This window comes from Sinohyriopsis cumingii, chromosome 2, assembly GCF_028554795.1.
Source record: "Sinohyriopsis cumingii isolate HCF-2022 chromosome 2, ASM2855479v2, whole genome shotgun sequence".
NCBI lineage: Eukaryota > Metazoa > Mollusca > Bivalvia > Unionida > Unionidae > Sinohyriopsis > Sinohyriopsis cumingii.
Window position 1 is genome coordinate 13,647,624 of NC_142962.1, and position 17,251 is coordinate 13,664,874.

A 17,251-nucleotide genomic window follows, 5' to 3' on the forward strand; every position below is an offset into this window, starting at 1 on the left:
GTTCGCAGGATACTATCGCCGCTTTATCGAGAGGATCTCGCCGACAGCATAACCATTAAACGCTCTATTAGAGGGCCATGACACGAACAATGCGTCTCGAAAGAATAAGAACCAAAAACAAACAAGCAGCTCCTTGGACTTGGGGCACTGCCCAATAAACCTCCTTTACAACTCTTAAAGACAAGTTGACCTCTACCCTATCTTAGCATTAGCCGAATGTACTAAACCATTAATTGTGCATACGGATGCTGGTGGCTCTGGTTCAGGCTCGGTCCTATATCAAGAGCAAGAGGACGTGAAAAGAGTAATTGCCTACGTGAGTCGTGAATTGAGACCCAGTGAACGACGCTATCCAGTTCACAAGCTCGATTGTTTGACGTTGAAATTGGACACAACAAATAAATTCCACGACTATCTCTTAGGTTCTTCCTTTGAGGTTTTTACGGACAGCAACCCGTTAACATTACTTCCTGTCGACGGCAAAACTTGATGCTATAGGGCATAGATGGGTTGCGGCTCCAGCAATTACATTTTTTCCGTCATGTATAGAGCTGGAAAAAAATAACGCTGACGCCGACGGTCTCTCGCGTTTATCACAGCTGTTCCCGGACGTAGTGGAAGCCATTTGCCATGCAGCCACTGTCTCTGTACCCTTGATTGGGAGAAGTTTGGATGATTAACCTGAACTGATCTCTAACAGAGGGTTGTTCTTACAGACAGTTTTCTTACTCATGTACATGATACAGGTTGCACGTGGCGGTTATTAGTACTAACATTAGTACTCCCACCATCCTTGGTCCGAGAAGTACTAATTTATCCTGCATCCATCAACGGAGGTGTTTCCGTCTAAACATTACAATAAAATCAAGTGGACGGGGAACAATTGACTGATAAGACTCTAGCGAGAATTAGTGACCTCAAGAGTAAGGGTTTTCGGCCCACGGAGGAGGATTTTCGGAGAGAAAATGCGTCTGGGCAGAAATTTTTCCGTGAATGGAACCGCCTTGTAGTTGAAAACGGCATTCTCTTCAGGACAACTTCTCTTGATGGTCACTCGATCGCCCACCGGCGCCACAGGTGTCATAGAAAGACTCAGGTCAGCAACTGCTAACGCGTTTAACAAGATACCGAAAACCGCCCGACCGGCTAGGCCAGTGGGTGTATTCGCAAACGGTTTACTGCTTGTGAGTTACTGAAATCTTTCTATAGATTTTAGGCCTGTTCTTTTGCAGTAGACAGTTGGAGTGATACAGAAGAGACCCTTTGATGTAAATTAAATACAACAAGGGTATTTGAGGACGACAATTCAATTATTATTATTTTAAATGTTTAGTTGTAGTCCCAAATTCAGGGTTTTTTGTATGGTCTGCAGGGAGAGTAAACTTGTTAAGCTCTGTATTTGTAATCATTACACAGGTATGGCTAATAATTTTTATTTGATTTGTTCAAAAGACCTGAAGGTTAGTTATCGTTATTGTTCTTTTACTTTTTACGCGACAAGCACAAATTTGTTAAATATCGGAAGACATTTACACGTAGCGACTTGTGTCGTGTACCAATGCGTGTGTTTGTCATGAGTGAGTGAGTGAGTAATCGATCGCTGTTCATGTTTCACGATTATTAAAATCAATGCCCAGTTAAACTGACAAAAGCTTCTTGCATTCCTGCTCTAGTTCTTGAAACGGACAACATCTCGAGCAGTACGAGTTGTGAAGATGAAGAGCACTTGTCTTTCACGCAAGTGAAAGTCCAGGGATTTAATATAATTTTGAAAAATTATACCCTTCTAGTCAGGTTAATATCATACCATTTCATATCGACAAGCGAGTGTCATTATTTCAACCCCAAATAAAAGACAGCTCACATACATACCCCACAGAAGAAAGATCCGTGTCCATTAATGAGCTCACACTGCTGATTGAGAGAATACACCCGTCCTGGCAATTTCTTTGTAAATGTTTTCCATTCCATGATATTGTAGATAGTACCCACATTGGTCAAGCACGTTCTGAATCACATAAATGGACTTTATTTATTGCTAGAAAGATAGATATTTATCGAGGATATGGACCTGCTAGTCATCCAACCTACATATATGCATGCGTATGTACGTAACAATTTGTTAATCTTACGAAATTGACCTATAAATCATAAAATCAAAAGGGTGCTATTAATCTCAACTTAAAGCTGAATTACAACCACAGCCCGGGAGGCGACTATTTAATTTGATATGTTGGCTACGTATGCTGTTTATAAATGATCACAGTCACTGACAAATAGTAAACACAATACCGATATACATAACAAAATATATGTCGTTATGTTTACTGTGTATCCCATTCGCTCGCATGCATTGTTGGTCCAGGTTGTAGACCATGCCTTAAATGTGGTATCCGCATAAAGGCCCACTGCATCTATGATTGTAGAAAGACACGAAAAACGTCAATGTTGTTCCAAGAATACAAAGAGTGAATGAAATAGTAGCAAGGGTTGAACCATTTGCACCTTCTGGTCATTGTAAAGTAAATGACTACTGTAAAACTTTCTCATTGAGGCAATGCTTTCAGTTTTGTACACTACTAAACTCATTGAGACCATCAATGAGGAAATTAACAAACCTTTTTACAGGGATCCTTGAAACGTTAGAAATTACAGGACCGCAGGGTTAATATGGATTTTGGGCAGATGCATGTAAGCTTAACCACATATTTTCCCCGTTAAAGCCTTTCCGCGATGATTTGAATGGGCGCTCTTGTCCGCGTTGCATCTCGCTATTGACAATACAGACCAAACTTCGATAACACCGATATCATATGGGTGAACTTGAATATAGTAGCACTGAATTTCCTCTGCAAGTTACTGAGATACTTAAGCTTGATCAATTTAATTCTGACGTATCTGTTATTGTATTGTTTGAGAAAATGACTTCAGCCGATTTGTCAATCGATATAAACTTGCAGACAATATTGTGTTATTGTTGTATGGTCCAAAGGCGCTGTTCCATCATGTGTATATGTACGATTTTCCATGAATTGTATACTAACACAGTAAGTACGAGGGTAGAGAATATCCAAGAAAACAACAAATGCATGTACGTAATACACAAAGCATCTTGGCAAGCATGACATTTAACTGCTGTGAAATAAGTGAAGCACCACGAGGTACTGTCATGCCAGAACCTGACAAAACATTTTACAATTTTGCTGCGGTACAGAGGAAAATGTAATTAAACAGGACTTCGAATGTTATAAGATTACGATCAACGCTTCTTAGGTTCTAGACAAATTGCAGATTAAATCCAATCAGGTTTTGTTATCCTGTTGTTAGATGCGACCTGCGAAATTACTTATTAATGCTGTAATGAGGAAACGACACGGTAGATTCCATGACTGTTGAGCAATTCCTAGACTGATGAACATCGCGTCACCAACTCGTGAGATCGTGTTTTTTTACGAGGCATTAAGAATTTCAGCGCGTACTGATGTCCAAATATTCGTTCTACAAGTGTACAGTTAAATCGCTTAATGGTAGCCAAGTTTCGATGCATAATAACATGATCAACATGACCCGTATCAAATGTTCGGTTAAAAATGTATCAATCTTCATGGGTCAACTTGCACCATCCGCGATGTTGTCAACAGTCTGTAAATACGATTACATACATCTGGCTTACTCACTGAATATTTGGACATCAGTAGTTTATCTTCCTGTATATACTTCCCACAAATGTATATGGACAAGCAACTCTGTCGTACATGTCCTTGAAGTTCACGTACCTGGTCATGTGGAAGACACGAAAGATCAGCCCGGTGAATTATGTTAACCGTTTTAAAGTCAAACCATTCACGGGAAATTTTTCTTGCTGTAGGAAGATAACTTTGCCACAGCACTTGCTTAGTTGACCATGCTCGATCAACAGATAGGTAGAAATGCCACGCTCGCTAACTTTTCCTTTACGTTAAATGTGTGGACTTTGTTTGCAGTCTTAGCGTACATTCATTCACTGATCATTCGTTACGCTATTCTTTCTCTAAGGAGTGCTATCGTTGACGTCGTGGATGAAATATGCAAGTTGAGGCACAAGGATATAATTTGATATTTTGTACTCGAGATATTGTCGATAAAAATTGCATCGATACGGTTTATATATTGTTCTCCGGGCTTCTGTTGGTTGTTAGAATCAACATGTACATCAAACTGTGTTCCAGGCTCTTAATAAGTGTATCTAGGTCCCGGATGAAGCAAGAGGTTTTGTTTTATAAGGATATGTTGTAATCAGTATACCTGTTAGTTTTACTAATTCAGCAGCGATATTATCGCTGCAAAGATGTTTTATTTTTAAACCGCGTTTCATCGGTTCACAATTGTTAACGTCTTGCTCCACATCAATCACAAGTTCACAAGATTCCGGTTTGACCATTAGGCGTTACAACTCAGTTTGGATTCCCAGTATACGAGTGTACTATACAATAACTGACAGTCAACATGGTATCACGGAAAAACAAATCGATGATTTCACCGTCATTGACACCTTTCATGCATCGTCGTATGTTTCCATGTCAGTTCGCTCTCTAGTCATTGTTCCAGCTTAGATCATTTGATTGTAAACATGGGATAGCCTATACGGGATTACGTCGTCACTGGGAGACTACAACTTTGTGATGATTTACTCAGGATTTTGAGAAAGCGGGTCAGTCATTGTCAAGAAGCAATTCGTCTTCTGTTGATTACTATACCACAAAGATATCATTAACGACTTTGATCTGAGTGCAGAGGATATATTTGTGTTCGATGATATAATTCCTGAATACCAAGACAACTCAGCAAGAATAAGAAGCTGACACAAATGTACAGACGTGATTACGCCCAATATCACCGCTGCGGGGTACCTCCTAATTTTTCATTGGCCAGTGACACCACTATGAATGGTGATGTGGAATATTTTCAATCCCTAGCATCAATTCCAGAGTTGTTAGCGGCCGCGTCTTCCACGGCCGGAAAAGCAGCTGCGTTAGAAGCCGTCGGAAATCATACGCGATGATACTGTACAACACGGTTTGGGGGACGCATTGCATCTCGATAAATGGAAAAGGTCTTCGACCATTTTTTTTTTTGTCCTTCAGAACATAATTGGACTCAGTGCGTTTAATTGTGGCCTCGGGTTGATAAAATCAAATTTTGTCTGATGTGTCCTTGTACAGGATACACTCTGAGCCAAAGGAATTCGGACTACATCTGGTTGCATGCGCGATGATTCCCAAACTTCTTTTATATTTTGACTTTTACGGGTTTGTAGCACCATAGTGAAGGATACGGACAACTAATGCTATTAAACGCTGTTACACACTAGTCTGAATGGTCCCGTACATGGATATGTTGTTATTAAAGTACTGCATACGCTTGTGCATTCACAAACCATGTAAACGCTAGATGATTTTACATCGTGAATTACAAAGTACGTTTGATAGTACACATACTGCATGTTGACATTTACAGACTCGATGTTGTAAGAACCGGACGTGCAGTCAGTATGAACCTAACAAGGTTAGCCATGAAGTGTATACTCTACCAGCCGAGCTATTGTTGATGTCGAACCGGGTGAGCTTGTAATTTTCCAGGATCAAACTAGAAATGTTTAAAGTGATTTCGACATCGCTCTTTCAAACTCTCAATGAAACGGGTCAAAGTCAACCTTCCATAGTATCTTCAGTTACAAAATACATATAATTGCTGTTGACACGTTAAGGAGAGGAAGAAAAAAAACCAACAGAACATTTAATAAACAAATGGTCGTATTGCTTTTTGTGAAGGAGATTGTTTTGGTGAAAGAAGGTCTCACAGCTTAACGGCGCGCGAATGAAGATCGTAGTTATTTATCATATCCGGTTATTATAGTGGATGGAGTAATAATAAATAAGACAACGGTCTTTCAGAATTTTTCATATGTACGATATCAATATGAAGGAGAACTGAAGATGAAATTCAGTTTGATGCATCCCATATGTGTCCGGACGGGTTGACGAATATCTGTGTCAGAGTGTTATTAACAAGCCATAGTACACACTAAAATATAATCTTGTCAAGGGTGAAATAAAAACTGACTGCTGGGACCACATTAATGCATCAATGCCATATTAAAGCCAGCTTGTAATCGTTGCATTCTCACACGAAAATTCTTGGTCAGTGAATACAGAGATAAGCATGAAAACACGCAATGATTGTTTTTACAACGATGAAGTGGAATTCATCAACAAATCCAAGACGGTTAAAAATTCCATTAATTTTGTGTGCACAAACATAATCTCAAACAAAAAGAGAAAAATCGGAACTTTTATTTAACAACGATTTACTTTCCTGTGTAACAAGTTTTGGACGAAGGCGAGTATATTAGTTCAGACTCGGTTCAATCTGGTTTTTGTGAGCGTAATGCTAGGCTCCAATAATCCATCATTGCTAAAAATTTAAATATTTCTCCGAAATAGATTTTCTATGAGTATATGGCATTTAGATCAGTAAAGAAAGGAATAATCAGACAAACTATGCGTGTTGCACTTGAATAAGGCCAGCTATCAAAGAATATACTTGGAGAGAGATAACTTTATTAACAGAAGAGATATAACAGACCCTCGAAAAATCGAAGAGGAACAATTGCTGAGAGACAAAATTCGCAAGAGAATCGGACAATTCACATCGAACGCATGTATGCATTTGTAGATGCTATTTGCAACGTCGCCGCGGAAACAGACACTGACCTGAATGTAGCGTGAATCGCAGCCATAGTAACTATCATAGGCACACTAACTGGATTAGTTGCTGGAGCCAAATCAATTGTAAGCGCTGCCACTGGTAGAGCTGTTAAAATAATCTTATAACGGAGCATTAGCGAGTACGTGTCCATGCAGAACAGGCATCGGAGGTACAACACAGTCTCAATACAATCAATAAACTGCACTCGACGGTTATTGAAGATACATCGATTAACGAGGTAGTTTCGATATGTTGTTGGTTGAAAAGCGAACTAACCGACGTACTGGAATACAGAAACGATTCCGGCGTGACCAAAAACGGTTAGTTGATTGACAGGTAGTAAAAGTCGATCAATTTCCTTTTCAAGTGTAAAAATCTATATACATGACAAGGAAACAAACATCCTTTCCATCGCAAAGTATTATTGAAAACAACGCTGATATGGTTCCTTTCCTATATCAGATATGGAATGTTCTCGAGCCGGAAAAAGCATCTGGTATTAACCATTAAGACCTACAACCCGTAATATATATTATCAAGTCGATGAAAACATCAGATATCGACAAGAGACATCTATAACCCATAAATAATAATCTCAGAATAACAATGGATGAATTCAGTGTTGCGGAAGACAAAATATTAGAGTTGGATTCGAAACATATATTCAACGGACGAAATATTATAACATCTGATGTAGCCTGATGCTTTACTACAAAACGCATAGAACTGACACGATAAGGCAGCACATGAATTAGTTGTTTTATGAGTCTATACTCTTAAGATAAGTAACATAAAAGAGTCAAGACAGCAAGCTTTGTAAAATTTAGCAAATAACTTATTTCTCTAGAATACAAAGCTAAAATGAGGGGAAAAAGAACTTACGGTATCGCGAATCGAATCCCAAAATAATCCAAGAATTAAAGACACAAGTCCTAATAATAAAACGTCCTGAATGAAACTCAGTTCAAGTCCCGAAGAGATCCAAATTTGAAGTCGAGGACGTGTCTTCTATAGCCTATGAAATACTGGTGTCTCAACAGTCTCTTGTTGAATCACAGAAATATTATTCCAGGTTTTAATTAAATATAAATTCCAGTGGATGTCTTTATACAAGAATTTTATCAGAGCACTATTGCATTTCCAGAGAAAAGAATTGTTGTTGTTGTTGTTGTAAGGTTTAACGCCATTTTTCAGCACAAGATAGGCTATACATGGCGGCCAGTATTAATGGTGGAGGAAGAACCCGAGGAAACCCCGGAAAGAACCACCGACCCACGAGAAGCTACTGGCAAGCTTTCTCACATACCCACATTGGCTGAATCCGAGACTCGAACCCACGCAGACAGAGGTGAGATGGCAGTGATCCGAAACGGAGAGCGCTTTAGACCACTCGGCCACTCGGGGCCCCCGAAGAAAATAATCACTTGAACAATAATTTGAAGAAAATAAAATTCATCCTAAACTGTTCACAACATAATACAACTTGAAGGTGCTAGATGTTAAAGCACGACTGGTAAAATCATCACAGTCACAAGATTATATAGTTCTCTATTTGACATCAGGTCATAATTAGCATTTTCTAAAAACAACCATTTTCTAATGGAAACTAACCTTCTTGAAAGATCTAATGAGCCTTTTTATTTACAACACAATAACCTGCAAAATTCACTTAGGAATCTCAAAATTCTGACTAAAATCAAGATATTTACTCCTTCTTGTTTACCTGAATAATAATCCTGATAATACGCTCATACATATAGAGAATAATGAAGCTATTGTTAGTTGTTTACATAAATGAAATAAAAAAAAGTCATTCAAGTCAAGCAGAAATGAACTCAATTTTGGATAAGGTCAAGTCCAGCATACAATGTTACATTACTATAGCATGTAATGAAATAAAAATATTAAACTAACCAACAAACAATTAAATTATTATAAATTGCGGTTGGCTTGACCGTCGATGTACCAACTATGTTGTAAATGATGGGATGAATAGTGAGATATAATCGATTTCGCTTTTTTTACTCAGCTTGGTTGAAGTCTCTCACCCTAAATGGCTTTCCTCTTTCAGGTCTCTTTGTGGAAATGTAGGCCTGTGTGATGTCAGGACAAAGTCATTAGGAGTAGTAGGGTTTAACCAAGAGTAGTAAAAAAATCCGAAATCGTTATTTCACAATGCTAAAATACATGTCTGTATGTATATTGTGCATACATACTTGTTTTTTAGTGCATCCTTGAACACTTCCACGGAGCAGTTAGAGAAAATCCATGGGTTCCTGGAGTATGGTTTAGCTATGTCGAACACTGGGTCAAAGGGAGTCATAAGAAAGTAATCATCAAACCTACAAGATATGGCATTCCCTTCACCGTCATGGTCTGCTCCAAGACTGGAAATAAGAAGCAGGTAAGGCACATGACTATACATTAGATATAGTGTAGCTTTGACAAAATCTCTCTCCCTAACGTGACACCTGTCAGCCCATTGTCGCCTAATAAAATGTCCCAAACAGAACGAAGCAAAATGTCATTTTACACACACATATACATATGATATTATTTCATTAAAATTAGTCCAGATGTATCTGAATGAAAATATGCAACCACTTGTTATGGATAGGTGGTCACAAAGAGTCATGAGTAAACTTACTTGTGTGCAAGTTCGTGTGCTGCTGTGGCCACTGTAAAATAATAATCACGTGACTGGACTACCGATGTTTTGTAATATGTGTTACATACCGACCCAAGGTAGGCATGACCTGAAAACAAAAACGGGAATAAGACCAGATATTATAATGAAATTCTGAAAGGATAACAGTTGAAAACTATCAGCTGCCCATAGTTCATATGGCAATATCCTGAAGAAAAAACAAAACAAAACAAGCCAGTCCATGCTAAAATTCTTATAATGAAAAATTAACGAAAACATTCATTTGTTATTATTATTTTCAATGTGGCTAATGTATGGCATGATCTAGGTTCTAAAAATTACGATACACACATGTTTGCAGATAAAGCATATGTGGGACCGATGGAAAAAATGTCAGGTGATACTCATTGATAACGACAACGCATGTAAGGTCAAGATCAATGCTACCACGTGATATGTGTTACAATACTCAACCACCTGCCTTAATCATCCAATGCAAAGTTACCCAAATTCGTAACCTTGCCTTAATTATCCAATGCAAAGTTACCCAAATTCGTAACCTTGCCTTAATCATCCAATGCAAAGTTACCCAAATTCGTAACCTTGCCTTAATCATCCAATGCAAAGTTACCCAAATTCGTAAACTTTATCATTATTAAGATTTAAATTAAAGCTTTCAAACTGGTTAACACCTATGTAGAGTCCAATGTCTTTAAATATAATATTCACTCACGTACGAAAAATAAGCTATGTAATATATTGTTTATAGATGATAACTACAATATACAGGCATGTACAGAAACCAAACACACAACACAACGAACAATGCAAAACTAGTGTCTAACCAGCCTGAGCGTTTTCGACTTTTAATGAGTCTCTTTCAAAGGCAAATACAAAATATAGACAAGACAAGCAAATAAAACAGAAAAACCGTAATGTTTGCATAACTTTACATGATTATTTTTACAGTAACTAAACCTTTAAATTTATTATGTTTCCACTTGTTCATTTCAACCTGTTGCAGATGCTGGAAAACATTTTATTTTTACCTGGAAATCGATGAGCCATAAGGACATCTGTTATTTTATGTAAATTTATTTAAGCGCAAATTATACCCCTGATAATTCATTGTTATAGTAGTAATTACAGGTTATTGCGTGACTAATAAGCAAATTTAGAGAATTATTTGAAAGAAAATATGTCGGCTGCAAAGAGATAATTTTATTTGTGTATGGCTGTCTTTTTTAGTCTTCTTGGTGAAGGGCGGTACGATCTGTGCTTCAGAAGGTAGTGAAGTTTTCAGGTATAAATTTATTTACAGGTAATGGTAAATCATCAATTCACAACTTACTTTTCTTTGAAAACTTCTGTAAGATAAGTCGATGCATACTTGTTCGTCTTTGTAATCTTTTATTAAAGAGCTTTGATGCGTTTGATCTCCAGAGAAGTAAATGGAGCAATGGCGACCGCAGAATTGATTTTGAGGCTTAGGGTCAAACACGTAGAGGTCAGATATTAAGTTTTACGAATGTAGATCAAAACATGTTCGGAGGTGAAATCCAGTGGGGGGGGGGAGGGGCAAGTGCCGCCCTGGCCCCAATGTGCGGGCGCCCATGCAATGGAGGCAAGCAGCGGTCACTAAGGCTTTTTACCACTTTCTCAGAATTATTTCTTATCGAGCTGACATTCCATGCCTCTGCTCGACGCTCATCCAAGTTATCTTCATGATCATTATGATACATTTTTTGTTTTGAATCTGAGATGACCGTTGTGACATCTAAAATTATGTTTTCTGGCTAGAGAGCACTGTAATTTTTGCAGCCAGTTCAGTAGCAAAACAAGATTCTAAAGTTTGTTCATTTTCTAACCATCTCGATATCGTGAATGTAGTTTTATCTTTAAGTTCTGACTCAAATACATCCTCGTTGCATATCTTCATAGATTATTTGCTTTACATTGTTGTTTCTACTAGTTCAGAATGACTTTTTTCAAACTTTTGACTTCCAGACTATTATCAAATTATGTATACAATATGACGCTCGCCGTGTTGGTCAAAGATGCCGCAAACTGAAGTTCCATACGAAGTAACCCATATTGTATAGGGTGAAAATGCCTCTTGTCGCTGCCTTGGTCTGGAGTAAATTCTAAGCACATAAAGTATATCTTCCTTCATAATCGTCCACTTCCGTTCATATTATCGAATAAATTGCTGTTGTTGTGCTCAAAGTTCTGTTGATGTTGTTTCCCACTTTAGGTAAAACGGCTACACGACGCAAGTAAAGTCGAAATTCTTCCGTGATGGTTTTGTATACGTTAGCATTGGTCATCAGCTGGAACACGATATTACCTTGATTCTGTCTCAGGCGAACATCCACTCCGTTCAGCAAGTACATATTTCGCAATCACAAATTCTAATGCAAATGTTCCACCAGTTCAAAACTGCGACCGTGATTGATTTTAATTAGAAGGTTGTTAAGTAAATGCCGTATCTTTGAACATGTATGGTTCCTAGAAAACAATGCATCCAGATGCGTGATCTTGTCTTTTTTACGTTCGACAAGATTTTCCAGGTACGCGCAGTAAGGATATGCATCCCATGCTGCTGTTGACTAGATTCTTATTCAAGTACCAAACTACTTCACTGAATAAGCAGCGCATGTGGTATATGGATTGGTGTTGTACGCGCTGAGAACTTCAAGTTGTAGTTGAAAGTGACGGTTATTCAGATCTAATCTTCGGTCTGTCCTTTGATTTCAAATTAGGTAGGGAATGAGTTAGACAAAGGCGATACAGGATGACCGCGCCCCCCCCCCCCCATTGGTTTTCTCGCCTAGTCATTATGGTAGATGGAATGACGAACAGGTCGAGTTATGATCTGAAACATTCGCAACAATCTCAGTATAGCCTTCTTTAGTAATCAAACATGCATAATTCTCCAGGTGATCTTCTTTTCTTATTCTCTCTCTGAACGTGTTTTAAGATCTGAAAAATATCGACATCTCTTTCTACCTCATCCATGCTGTAGAGTAAATGATGAAGTAATTTCGTGGCCAAAAGTGTAAAGCGAATTTATATGAGTGTCTCGGCTACCCAATAGTGGTTTACCAGTTTAAAGAAAATATTTGATTTCTGTCACGAAGGCTTCTTTAAGAAGAGGCGTTTTAGAAAATGTAGTTTCACGTTGACTTTTTACTTTCGAATATATATAATTTTGTATTAGAGCTCATTTGATACAAATGTTAAAGCTGTCCAAATACAATTTTCTGATATTAGGTTAGTTAGGATTTACAAATTCACTGTAGACTTCATACGTATTTGCATCTTTCACGTAAGCAGCAGTGGTAGAATAAAATTTTAAAAAAATGACTTTCAGTAACGGAGTGGATGTGCTTGCCGCCATGTTGTAAATCGGAGTACACAAACATAAAAATCAGGAAGTCTTTTAATTCAGTACGTTAACAGAAATACACGTAGATTATCTCTTTGCTGCTGGTGTCATTCGACGATAATTTAAGTTTACACCAAAAAATAGAACGTAGGTTGGAAGAGAACATTATGTGTAGCGTTTTGCCATCTCAAAAACAACATAATTCATACGATCAACTACTTTAAATGTAGTCAATCAACACTTTTACCAGGGCTTTCCCAAACTAGTCTTTGAAAATAGTTTCGACCAGATGTTGGGCATTAAAATAAAATCCTGAAGGAATGCTCCTGGAATGGAGGTTCAGTCGTTTAGCTTACTGTGGGTTTTGGAGGTTTTGTAATGACCGGGATCATATTTATCCAAGTGTCCTTAAACATGTTGTCTGCAGATTTTGACGGTAAATGTTTTTGAATTTCCACTCACATTCAGGACTCGCGTGGGTTGAACAATTTGTACCAAAGGTACTTCTCTATAAGCATCGTGATCCAATAGCATGTCTTGTGGTAATTAGATCGTGAAACAGCATACGGTATTGTTTTGAAAAATATACAGAAGTGTCACTGGATAATGTTAAATAAATTGGTTATTCATAACTGGACGGTTGTGGTAACCGAGGAGCGACTCGATTTCGAAGCAGAATGTTTTTCCAAATGTTCCCAAAAGAAGGCATTTCCTGCTGTTTTTGTGATTGATATTTTCAGCAAGGCTACCGTTATTATTACCCACAGAACATTTCAAAGAAGGGTTTGTTTTCTGCGGTCTCATCCTCGGGTGCACGTCCGATGCTGTGATGGAACAGGCGTGGTACCATGTCGACGAAATTGAGAGTGTGTTGATTTGTAACTAGTTTCATATACGTTCGTTCAAAGTTTTTGAAACGGTTACAAGACCCTTGCCTCTCTTTTTGGGATTTTAGTGACAAAAACATGGATGTGTCTTTTCCATCTCTTTTGATTAGGCTGGTTCAGAAATTCGGTGGATTTGTTTCTTTATCACCATAGAGTTACGTAACACTTTCTTTGAAAACTGGTTTTAAAGCTCACACTAACTCCGATCATTTGTCTTAGAACTTAAAGAAAAAACTTTAGCTGAGTTTTAAAGCACGTTGATGACACAAAACAAATATTTTTAACCTTGATTATATGCTGCCAAACGAGAGACATCAGTCAGCTAAATTGGCTTGATATTGATGATCATTGCCTTCGAATTTGGTTTGACTTTGTTAATATTCTCGTCGAGTGGGCTTCTGTAACGTGTACAGCTCTTATTCTTGTCACCGTCTCCGCACTTCTGTTAAACGTACACTTTTTGCACTTATGTCAATCGTACACTTTTGAGCTTGATTTTAGCAGCACGAAACAATTTTTGAACTCGTCCCTAACCAGCAGTTGCTCTGAAGAGGTCACTATTTTGCTGGCTTCTTTATAACTTCTGACTTCCTTTTTTTTCTCTCGTTGAAGTAGGTTTCGACATCATATTTGTGATCCAAGGTTGCATTTCTTCCAATCTGGGAGTAAAGGAAGCTGTCAAGAAGGAAGGTGAGATCGGATTATATAATGGAACATTCGGAGTTTGAAACACTTTTCTCGTGTCTTCTTCCTTCCCCGTGGCCGCGTGTGTCGTGGTGATATTTTGCTATTGTATACAACGTTAATCTTTAAATCTCTCACAGTATCTTCAATTCTTTCCTTCAATGCTTTCTGCTGAAAGAGCTAAAGACGTTGCAGTATTTACCCGTAACATTGCCATTTTCTCTTTCTGACAAATCGGTTCAATTCATCGCCGATTCTAATTGTTGTTGTAACTTTGACATCTCGGAGTGATTAGGATTCGGAGGTAAATAAAGTTTCCATTGTTTGTAACATCGTTTTGTTGGAACTAACGTGAGCCTTTTATTCCCATATAATTTAAAGGTATAGGGATGATGCGTTTCCAATAAAGGGTCACCGTTTAATCTTTTTTTCTTCCTTCGTATCCCATGACGCCTCCTAAAAGTGGTCATCAATCGATCCTAACAAAGGAGAAGTCACTTTTAATAAGGATCCCATCATCATGGGTAGAAATAAGCCTCACTGAACCAGCATGAATTTCTTTTGTTTCAGGACCAAACCCACTTAAGTGAATCATGTACACAATCATTTTTGATACTGGAATTCGTCTCCACTCATCGTCCGAACGTCGTATCAACTTCATTATAGTGGACACAGGATGATGAAGTATCTGTAACGGACTGAATCGTGATAGGTCTTGTTTGGATAAATCCAGTAAACTTTGCAAAACACCGGCTGTGTCTTGTATTTAGGTTTTGGGCCGGGCCGCAATTTAAGCTACAACAACAGTTGCTGAAAACGACGTCGCTACCCGGGAGAATTTCTTCTAGATTTCATTTTGTTATTAAATTAGGAAGTACAGGTGTTAAATCAAGTTTGGCAGGCATCGTGGTGGCTGGAATACTTTCGCGTCCTTGAAGTAGTACCTCCTATATTTCTGTAAGGAGATGCCCTTTACTTAGAATTTTCTTTCTCTTGGGGTTTTACTTTTTCCTGGGATGTGGACTTTCGGTGGTATGCTCTTCTTCAAGGACGTCGTTTTGGTGAGTATTTGATTTTTTCTTTGTTTCAGCCTTGGTATTAGGATCCAATTTTGAAAGTGAGTGAATGTTGCCACAGCGTAGAGAACCAATGTCACCAGGTTAGAAAATGATTTGCCTTTCGCTTTGAGTATCGCTTTGGCATTGATATGCCAGTTATGATCATGCCAAGTAATGTTGTTGTTTTTGTTGTTGTAGGGTTTAACGCCATTTTTCAGCACACGATAGGCTATACATGGAGGCCAGTATTAATGGTGGAAGAAGAACCGGGAAAAACCCAGGAAAGAACCAACGACCCACGAGAAGCTACTGGCAAGCTTTCTCACATACCCACATTGGGCCAAGTAATGCTTTGTTTTGAAAAAAGTTTGGTTTGTTGAAGGATGTGAATGATGATTTAAGCTAATTGGCGTGTTGTGAAAATAAATTATCGTACGATTTCTTTGAAACAGGTTTCTAATAAATGGGTACAGATTTTGGCAAACGGTTGCTTTTGAGATTTATCTCTTGGACCTTTAAAAGAGATCATAAAGGGGGCATTGAGAGTGACGATTTTCGTGTCAACCAAACTAATTTCTTCTTCCTTTTCTCCTAAGATGTTATCAATGATGATGTTGTCAAAGATGATTAGATGTGTTTGACTAAATCCTGACACAATCTCATCGTCTTTGAAAGGAACATCTTCTGCATAAGAAATGGATTCTGAAGTAATTGGCGTGTTGTGAGTAGTGAATCATCGTAAGATTTCTTTGAAACTGGTTTCTAATAAATGGGTATAATATGTTTACTGCAAAAGATACGTGGCATTACGGCGATGTAATTTTCGTGTCAACCAAATTTTAATTTCTTCTTCCTCTTCTCTTAAGATGTTACCGAAGATGATGTCATCGAAGATGAATATAGGAGTTTGACTATCCTGACGCAATCCCATCGTCTTTGAGAGAATATCTACTGTAGACGAAATGAATTCTTTTCGACGTTATTGACGTATAGTGTAAACCGAGTGCCACTTTAGTAACATGACACGATACATTGTGGTAGACGAACAAACAAATATGATTTGTGTTCGATTAAAGGTTTGACAAATTGGGGTTTGCCCTAAACACTCAGTCCAGCAAACAAAATGTTAAGGGAATAGCGAATATACAGTGACAATCAAATATTTCATCCATAACTATTAGAGCAGATAAAAAGGAGAAAGATGCAGTCATAGACTTGATGCTGAGAATTATGAGAGGAACATCGAGAACACAGGACGTTTTAAACATTCGATACACATGTCATGTTTGGTGAAAGCCACAACGTTACATTTCAATAAATATAATACAGTATAACACAATTCTTGTTTTACAGTCTAAAAAGTAATCAATCAAAGAAATGATAATATATGTTAATAAAAACTTCAACGATGACGTCCATCAATGATAAATCAAGGTACAGATTCCAGTTCGTATTTTACAGAAAAGGAGAGTTATTGTTGTAAACTTAAAAAACCAAAACCATCAGAGTCAGTTGGAGATCAAATAAAAAATAACGTTTTCAACCTCGAACGTCTCTATCAATAAATAATACGTGCTGTACTGTCTTAAAGGTTCATGTCCGAATAAGTTGGTAGCGAACTTGGTGTAGCATTGATTTGGAATGATACTGACTTTGCAGCAAACAATTATGGCCCTGTCAAGTATTTTACTTTGTGACATTTCGACCTTTGTATAACATGTATATTCCACATTATTTGTCGACAGTTTGATCGATCCAGAGAGAGAGAGAGAAAGAGAGAGAGAGAGAGAGCACATACCGTTCATAACATTACCAGTGCTACCTTCATACATGGCATATC

At 38.0% G+C, this 17,251-nt stretch overlaps 1 protein-coding gene across 2 annotated transcripts in view; it reads right to left on the reverse strand.

Moving 5' to 3' along the window:
* LOC149804355 (metalloprotease mig-17-like) overlaps nt 1-17,251 on the reverse strand; it is a 30,843-nt gene extending 13,592 nt beyond the window's left edge. Inside the window, exons 1-4 of one of the 2 annotated variants that reach the window (XM_089932584.1) lie at nt 17,210-17,251; nt 9,395-9,503; nt 8,964-9,134; nt 1,873-2,008 (exon numbers count right to left, since the gene is read on the reverse strand). In XM_089932584.1, the coding sequence (XP_089788710.1) occupies nt 1,873-2,008; nt 8,964-9,134; nt 9,395-9,503; nt 17,210-17,243 (450 nt within the window). In that variant the 5' untranslated portion in view covers nt 17,244-17,251. The remainder of the gene's footprint in view (nt 1-1,872; nt 2,009-8,963; nt 9,135-9,394; nt 9,504-17,209) is intronic. The other variant, XR_016413882.1, reaches the window with a different exon arrangement.